Below are 9852 nucleotides of genomic sequence, written 5' to 3'. Positions count from 1 at the left end.
AAACTTTCTTTCTTCTCTTCTCTTCTAACGTGAAATGCATGGAAAGATTATGGATGATGTATGTGTGTGTGTTTTTTTTCCACACACATATATATACTAAATAAAATAATAAAATAATTATAAATATCTTATTAAAATATTAATAAAATAATATTTATCTAATTAATTAATTTAAAATATCAACATAATCATTACATTCTAGAATTCTCTCTCTTACTAATTGTCCATTTAGCCCTTCATAATATTTTAAAATTCCATCATTGAGTCATCACTTAATTTGAGAAAATTACGATTTAGTCTCTCATAATTCTTCACCTATTTGATTTGGTCCTAATTCATCCATTTTCCTTAGTTTCTAGATTATTTCACCCCTAAAATATTTACACTATTGGTCCTTTAACTTTTTCATATTTATACTTTAACCCTTCAAATTTTGAGTATTTACTATTGGATAACAAAACTTTTCTCACTTTTACAATTTAGTCATTTCTTGAATTAATAATGTAATATATCATAATGTACTTCCCAGTGTTGACATAATAAAATTTCCCTTTTTGTCACTTTATTTCCTTACTTAACTATATCAAGGATAATATATTACTTTCTTACTGTAGTAATTTTCGGGGTATTATATAATTACTTTTAACTTATAGCCTGCTACTTTTACATTTTACGTGATTTAGTCCTTTTATCAAATTGAGCTATTAAACGATAAAATTAGCTTACGAAGTTTTCACACATATATATTCACATGCTATAAACACCAAAAATAATATTAAAATAATTTTACAACCTCGAATATATGGTTTCAAAACCACTGTTCTGATTTAGCTAAAACCGAGTTGTTACATTACCAATCCCGTTTATTAAATTTAAGCATACAATAACATGTTTTCCATCCATTTGGCAAAATTGCCTAAACACATGTATCCAATCAAACATGTTAGTCACAAAGTTTACATATACATCAAGTAAGAATAGATGAGCTCATCATGCAATACTCTTTCAAGGTATTATTTTTTCATCTCATAATTCTCATACCATGTCAAGAGTTTTATGTCCGTTGAATCATTGAAATTCTGATGGATGCTCAAGAAGTACAATCGAGGTGTATGGTTCCATAATCCATCAATTCTTATTCAAGGGTACCCATTAGGGTACTTAACTAAGGAACACACTCTCGAGCCACATACCGTATAACAGGATTACTGGTTTAGGCTAAATCCTTTATATAACGTATGCTCAAAAGAGCTCAATTAGGATTACCAGTCCAGGCTAAACCCTAATCATAACGTATGCTTGAGAGGTACTATATCAGAATTACCCGTCCGGGCTAAATCCTTTCTATAACAAGGTCAATAGGATTAATCGTCCGAGCTAAATCCTGTCCGTAACAAATGCAGGACCTTATTCGTTTCGAGAAAGCGTATACATTCATCGGAATTCAATATTCAATAAGAGCTTAACCCTTTTTCACCATATTAATCATGTATTAAATTTCTCATTATAGCATTCAAGTAATGTACATCAATATAAGTCACATTCCATACAACACAACATTCAATTAAACATATTTACATGCCCAATTAAGTTACTGAACTTACCTTGACAATTGTTCGTGTAAGTAATCTACTAATCCGAAATATTTTCTTTTCCTCGATCTAACCTCAAATTTGTGTTGTCCGGATCTATATAAATAGTTTTAATCATCAATTTCACATATTTCATATTTATTTGGACTCAATTTACATCCTAGGCAAAATTACCATTTTGCCCCTAACTTTTCCATAAATTCCAATTTCGTCCCTAGGCTCGAAAAATGAAACTTGTGCAATTTACTCCCTATTCCAAGCCTAACCAAAATCCCATTACAAAATTTATAGCACATGTATTCATAAAAATTTAGAATTTTTCTTCAACTTCACAAGTTTACATTTTAGTCCCTAACTCATGTTTTCATCAAAAATCACTTTGTAAAAGTTGTTTATCTATCAACAACCTTTCATTTTCTACCATAAATTTCTAATTTTCAGCTTATACACCCATGACCCATTTTCCATGTAACACCCCCTAACCCCAAACCGTCACCGAAATAAGGTTACGGAGCATTACCGGACCTATCGGACAATTTACATAAAATACCTATGTTCAAGCCATCTAAACACATTTAAATATGCTCAAAACTTGCTAAATTTAGACATTTTATATATTATCCAATACTCAATTCCAATCACTTATCATATATTATCAATATGATTCAAATTCATACTAAATTAGTCAAGTCCTATTATATACCATTACCAAGCTTAATTCTACTTATTTCATCAATACATTAACAATCCAAAACGACACATACATAAAACATCCTAGGTACATGCCATTGCCAACTATTAACACGCTTTACCTTATTGAATTCGGGATCGGCCTGGGATGCCGATTCAACGATTTAGCTTTAATTTAACCTGCGCATAGAAACATCCGTACGCTGAGTATGAACTCAGTGGTATTTCTATAATTCGTATAGTTAGTAAAATGAAAATATAACAAACACTTAAAAATCATATGTCATATACAATTGTATAATTATTCAATTCATAGATAAGCCATTTATAACTCATTTGATTTTTATCATCTATTAACCTAATTAGCTTTCGAAAATAAATTCACAATCATTTAAATAATAATATTTTCCATTCATATGTCTCATTTATACTTCTGTTCACTATTCAAAATCAGTAAATAATTTTCAGTATAGATCAATTTTTCAGTTTCATTCAGTAACATTCAATCATTCAATAACAATTAGTTGTTCAATAATATTCAGTCACTCTTTAATAGTCAGTTATTCATTAACTATAAATTATTCAGTAATAATCAATTATTCAGTAACAAATTTTTTACGCAGTAGCAATCAGTGATCCAATAACAGTCAGTTATTCAGTAGCAGTCCATTATTCAGTACCTTTATTTACCCCTATTAACATGACTGGGACTCAGACGGATACACGGATCTAACCCACACACCGGGATAGCATACAGTGTTTCATCGACCGGAGCCGGAATACACCGTAATGGTAACAGTAACAGTAATAGTAGCGGTACACAGAATACCTCATCGGAACAAATCTAGAACAGTAACAGTAAGGCGACACTTATAGTGTCTCATCGCACAAAGTCGGAATATTCCTGAACACTTCCAATCCTATGGCATGCCAACTATATCCGACTAAGCCCGATACTGTTAATAGGGTTTCTAATTCATTTTCCAGTTTCCAATCATTACACAGCTTAACAATCATATATATTCATAATTCGATATAATTCATTTCACTTTTTCAATAAGACGTATTCAATTTTCACAATAATCACATATATCCATATAAATTCAATAAATTTAACACATACCTAATCAATCCATTTCAATTATAAAACACAATATTTCTCACCTCAATTATTATCATAATATTCAATCAAAATTCAACAATTCATAAATAATTTCACTTTTCAATTCTAACCGATATCTAGTCTAATTTAAATATTCATCTCAAAGCACTTTCTATACATATTAAGTAATAAATTCAATAATTAAATATTAAGTTCGGATTATAAAAATACAAACCGTAATTTTCGGGCTAACCCTCGTCGACTTTGACTTTTTCCTTGCTTAGCCGAGATTTCCGATACAATGTTAGCTATGAAAATTAAAACAATTAAAAATTCATCAATATACAATTTCATTTTATTTATTCCAATTTCAACTCAATATTTACATAACTTCTAATTTAATCACAATTCAAACTAACTTGTTTTCTTAACAATTTATTCTCTATTTTTCACTCAAAACCAAATTTCAACTCTCTAATTTCTCCATAAATCCCTCATTTCGAATTTCTTTCAATTTAGCCCCTAAAGTATAAAGCTTATGAATTACCTTACAATTCAATCCTTATTTCACTTCTAACTTGAATTTCTATTAATTTAATCCCTAATTCATCATTTTATTCAACATGAACCATATTTAGAAATCTAATAGCTTTCAAAATATCAACTTAATTTCATCAAAACCTTATTCCAAAACTTCTAAAACATCAAAATTAAGTAAAAGGGCTAAATTGACTTACCTATTAAACTTCCACACCTTCAAGCCCAATTCCCCCTTTTTCTTTTCTTTCTCCTTTCTTTCTTTCCTTCCCCTGCTTTTCGTTTGCCTATTCTGTTTCTTTTCTTTTTCTTTTTCTTTCTTTATTTACTATATATATATATATATAATATAATATAATATAATAATAACAGTAAAATATCTATGTTAAAAATCTATTTAATAACAAATATTTATTTAACACTTGTATGTATATATATTATTACACTTATACTAAATCATTTTTATACACTTGTCTTTCTTTTATTTATTTTATTTATTTCATATAAAAATCTATTTACCTAAATAAAAAGCAATTAAATAAAATATTTTACAATTGGACAAATATATGTATTACACTTGTGTATTTTATTTACCATACATTTGTTTTTATTTAATTTATTTCATAATATAATATCAATTTAATAATAACAATAACATTAATATTTACTTAAATAATAAATAAATACATACATATATTACATTAATTTATTACATATATATATTTTTTTATCACACACTTGTCATAATTTAATTTATTTATCATATAAATATCTTATAATATAATTATAATAAATTAATTTAATATCATTTATTACTAATAAAAATATATATTTTATAATTAAAATCTAAGTAAAAATTTTTACTTTATATGCCGCCTCACTTATGCTAAATGACATAATTACCATTTTGGTCCTCTTTATTTTCTTTTAATCTATAATTAAACTTTCACACTTTATTCAATTTAATCTTTTTATCCAATTATCCTTAATTAAGCTAAAACTCTAATTAACCACTCAATTAACTTTTTAAATATTTTTGATAAATATTTACGGATCTGTTTTTCAGTAACGGAGACTCGAAAATACACTTTTCTGATAACCGTAAAATTTGGGTCATTACATTCCATACTTTGATAACTTTTTAAATTAATCCCCCAAATAGATAGTTTAAGCTATCCCAGTTTCAAAAATATTAAAATTACTAAAAATGGGATAAGGGAACTTACCCAATTAGGCCATGAAAGTTTCTTCTCTCTCTCCTAGGGTTTCCATGTATTTTAGGTTGAAGAAGATGAGAAAATAAGATGATATTTTCTTTTCATCTTTTAATTAATTACTTATTTTTTAAATTCCAATTTAGTCATTGCCCTTTTTCTAAATTTCTATGGATGAGTCACCAAAAATCTACATACTTTTCTTTAATGGTCTAATTCCATATAAGGACCTTTAATTTTGAATTCCATAGCTACTTAATCCTTATAGCTATTAGAATTCAACTTTATCATTTTATGTGATTTAATCCTTCTCGTAATTAAATACTTAATCGATAAAATTTTCGTATCAAAATTTTCACACGACATGTCTATCATAATACGGACCATCTAATAAAATAAAAATAAATTTTATTTTTGGGTTGGATTTGTGGTCCCCAAACCACTGTTCCGATTTCACTGGAAAATGGGCTGTTACAAGTCATATACCTAACATACTAGTTTTTAGCTCTATTTCCAACTAAACTTAGGTTTTTAATATATCAAAGTATACGAGTTATATACACATTATTAACTTACTCAAAATTGAGGTAAGTCACACCATGAACATCAATAGTGAATAAATCTATAAACGGATTTAGGATAAATTTAACTCGAATCTTTATCTATGCATTGTCGATCTTGTTTGATGTATTGTCAATCTAGACAATCACACCCATGTCTTTGTCTTTCTAGGAGTCATTCTCTTTGATATATAAGATTAGGTATCTCTCCAATTGGGCTTGATAGACAACATAATAATCCATCAAATAAATTTACTCAATTTTGATTCTTCAGACTATAACTATTTAGACCACCTACTAACATAAGTTGTCTTCTCCTATGAACTATTTAGACCTCCTACTAATATAAGTTGTCTTCTCCTATCATATTCGACCATATGGTGCAACTTAATATTAGTTAAACATTATTCAACCGGTGAGTCAATATTTACTTATACAATTTTTTTCACGCAAAAACCATTGAGGACAAGTATAACCAAGATAATAATTTAAACAATGAAATTTTATTAATCAATCTGTTAGAAAAGTTAAAAAGTATTAATGATGAAAGCAACCACATTAAGAGTACTAGATCCCAATATTCCAAGTCCAATGACAATGACAATGGTGGGAAAGTCTGAGAAGAACAATCCAGAAATGGCAATGGGAAGCCATCAATAGAGAAGTGGAAGTCCACCAAGTCATGGGAAAAGAAAAAAGAAATGGAGTTGATGAAGTGCTTCTTATGTGATGGTTTTGCACAAGATGCGAGATTGTCTAAAATGAGCCAAGTAGATCGCCATCAATAAGGAGGATGCGGAGCCAATGATGAAACTTTGAATCCTGGTTCTATGATACTCAATTATGCAAAGGCAATGAGGGGTTTAAAGTGGAAAAAGATGATGTTCATAATCAACATTGCAATCAAACGAAAGAGTACTCTAGTTGACAGAAGAGCATCTGACTTATTAATATTGAGAAGGCAATTAGTGAACTTAGTCTTAAAGTTAATAAGACAACTAGATTGATCAAAATTGTTAACTCTAAGAAGGTCCCAACTGTGGGTGTAGCACAAGGAGTTCATCCACAAATTAAAGATTGAAAGTGCAATGAAAAATGAGGCGATCAATTTGAATGATTATGATTTTGTACTTAGATTAAATTGGAAAGATAAAAGGAGAGAAAACGAACGTGATGCATGTTAGTTTAAAATTATGCGTTTTTCAAATGTTTTATATTCTTTCATTGTAGTTTTCAATTCTACCAAGTAATGGATGGAAAGAAAATTATTTTTTCTACCAAGTAAAGTCCTAGGTGTACTTAAACTTTCAACTTTACATTTTCAACAAAAAACTTATTTTATTTCTTACATAAACTTTTAATAAATATATATTTTTACATAAATTTTCTACTTATATCGTAAGTGGTTTATAACCTGGTATTAATAATTTAAATTTAAAATATCCATACATTAGTATTAGTGCATCTTATTTTTTTAGTATTCTTTATGTTTGTTTTACGATATATGTTCGAGGTTCATGATTGTCTCTTTTAACAATACTATCTCCCATGTTCGAATTTATATTCTCTCATTTGAAGTACAATGTATATTATCACTCCCCTCAATATTTGCAGGTTAATATTACAAGGTCAAATTACTCCAAATTATATATATTTTAAAGTAAAGTAGAATTAAATATAGTAATATATATTTTTTAAAAGATAATATTATTAAAAGTTATCTTAATATTATATATTTTGAAATTTAAAATAATATAATATAAATTAATATATTTTAATTATTAAATATAATAAATCCGTGTATCACTTAACAATAAAACTGATTATTAATAATTATATATATTATTAAATTATAATTTAATTTAAGTCAATTTGAATTAGAAATAATATTATGTAATTTATTAAACCGAACATGTAGCCGGAATGTCCCGAACATGTCTAAGGGTGTTTTTACTTTCCTTTAGCATCGTTTGGGTCTTAAAGCAGAGTGAGATTCCTTTTTTTTTTCTCTCCCTTTTAACAAATAGTTTTTCCAGCAAAGGAAAAGCGTATTCCTCGTGAACCAACGCACCCTCTTCACCGCTGTTTGTAAAATCGGAGATATGACGTCAGATGGGGCGACGTCGATGCGGGCGGCTCCAAGGAGGAAGCCGTCGTTGAAGGAGAGAGAGAATAACAGGAGGAGGGAGAGGAGGAGAAGAGCTATTGCTGCAAAGATATATACTGGGCTTAGAGCTCTAGGAAATTACAATCTACCCAAGCACTGTGATAACAATGAAGTTCTCAAAGCTCTTTGTGCCGAGGCTGGTTGGGTTGTTGAAGAAGATGGCACCACTTATCGAAAGGTATCTAATTTACCCTTTTCTTCCTCTTTTTTTTCACTTGTTACCTAATGCTAGATCTATTCAAATTTTGTTCTATTTTACTTGGATCAACAATCATTTTGTTTTTAGGCTGATTTTACTCTCTGGGTCTTTTTTTGATCTGTTCAATTTAAGTTTGATTTTGATTTTGGTTTTGTTTACTTGCTTGAAAGATTGGGTAAAAAATGAAAGTTATTGTTCTTGAACTAGCAGCTGTTAATTACACAATCATTCATTGATCTGTATTGGAATTGGAACTTCATTAAATTGCTGAAATGAAACATTGATGAATATTGAACAGTTTTCTTTGTTTACAAATTGCTGAAATGAAACGTTAAATATTGGGTAATAATTGGAAGTCATTGTTCTTGAACTAGCACCTGTTAATTAGACAATCATTCATTCATCTGTGTTGGAACTGGAACTTCATTAGATAGCTGAAATGAAACAGTGATGAATACTGAACAACTTTTCTTGATTATCTATCTGGTATTAATTGCCTTTTAATTGCATAAAAGCAAGTACTGTTGATAATTTTTGTTTTTTTAATTGCACTTGTTGTTTAGGGATGTAAGCCACCACGGGCTCCAACTGATATACTAGGCAGTTCAGCTAAAATTACCTCATTTTCATCCCAAAATCCAAGTCCATTGTCGTCTGCATTTCCAAGCCCGATTCCTTCCTGTCAAGTCAGTCCTTCCTCCTCTTCTTTCCCTAGTCCCACTAGGCTTGATGCTAGTAACCAGTCTAGTCTATTCCCGTTCCTTAGAAGCGCCATTCCTTCATCTCTGCCGCCTCTCAGAATCTCAAACAGTGCCCCAGTGACACCACCGCTTTCATCACCAACCTCAAGAAATCCTAAGCCAATTCCCAACTGGGAGGCCATTGCTAAAGAGTCAATGGCCTCTTTTAACTACCCATTGTATGCAGTCTCTGCCCCAGCTAGTCCCACTCACTGTCATTTTCATGCCCCGGCTGCTATACCTGAATGCGATGAGTCTGATGCATCAACAATCGAATCCTGTCAATGGATAAGCTTTCAAAAGTTTGCACCTTCTACTTCTCAAATGCCAACTTCTCCAACCTTTAATCTTGTGAAGCCCATTGCTCCACAAAGTTTGCCCAATGATTTGATCAAAGAGAAAGGGCATGGCTCGGACTTTCAGTTTGAGAGTGGACCGGTGAAGCCATGGGAAGGAGAGAGGATTCATGAAGTTAGATTGGATGATCTTGAGCTCACGCTTGGAAGTGGAAAGGCTCGGTGTTAGACCAAGTCTAACAGAGTACAAATTGAATGTCGGTGAAAATGTATGCTGAAACAGAAGAAAAGTAAGAGGAAAGCTGTTGTCCTTACAGGTTATCACAGTGAGATGTAGAAGAACATATTGCAGAATATCTTAAACCAAAGGTTGGAAGAGTTACATTTTCATCTGCAATTGTTTTTTTTCCCCAGTCAGTTGATTCTTTGATTCCCTGGTTGAATTGTTAGGGAAGTTGGGTTGTTTTTAGAATCAAAATCAATTCTTTGTAGATACTGTCGGCTATTTTGCTGGTTGACACAAATGTTTTTATTTTTCTTTTAGGCTTTTTATAGGCTTGGGAAAAAACCTCACAGAATGAAATTAATTTACTAGTTTCTATTGTTAAATGGATGTGTGATCTTTGTTTCTAAGCAAATGCTTTATATTCAGTTTCATGCACTTTAGGTATAAGCCGAATGAATGATTAATGAATTTACATGTAAGTCGGGATGAATGATTACATATAAAATGCACATGAAAGTGGGGTTAAAGC

The 9852-nt window shown here is 30.1% G+C and overlaps 1 protein-coding gene across 1 annotated transcript; it reads left to right on the top strand.

Moving 5' to 3' along the window:
• The first annotated feature begins 7559 nt into the window (after positions 1-7559).
• LOC107957567 (protein BRASSINAZOLE-RESISTANT 1) lies at positions 7560-9706 on the top strand. Its single transcript, XM_016893102.2, has 2 exons — positions 7560-8040; positions 8625-9706. Exons 1-2 carry the CDS (start codon positions 7798-7800, stop codon positions 9324-9326), a joined length of 945 nt encoding a protein of 314 aa, XP_016748591.1. The 5' UTR covers positions 7560-7797; the 3' UTR covers positions 9327-9706.
• Positions 9707-9852: the final 146 nt, after the last annotated feature.

Source organism: Gossypium hirsutum, chromosome A05 (genome assembly GCF_007990345.1).
Source record: "Gossypium hirsutum isolate 1008001.06 chromosome A05, Gossypium_hirsutum_v2.1, whole genome shotgun sequence".
Classification (NCBI taxonomy): domain Eukaryota; kingdom Viridiplantae; phylum Streptophyta; class Magnoliopsida; order Malvales; family Malvaceae; genus Gossypium; species Gossypium hirsutum.
This window is presented reverse-complemented; position numbering and strand designations above follow the sequence as displayed.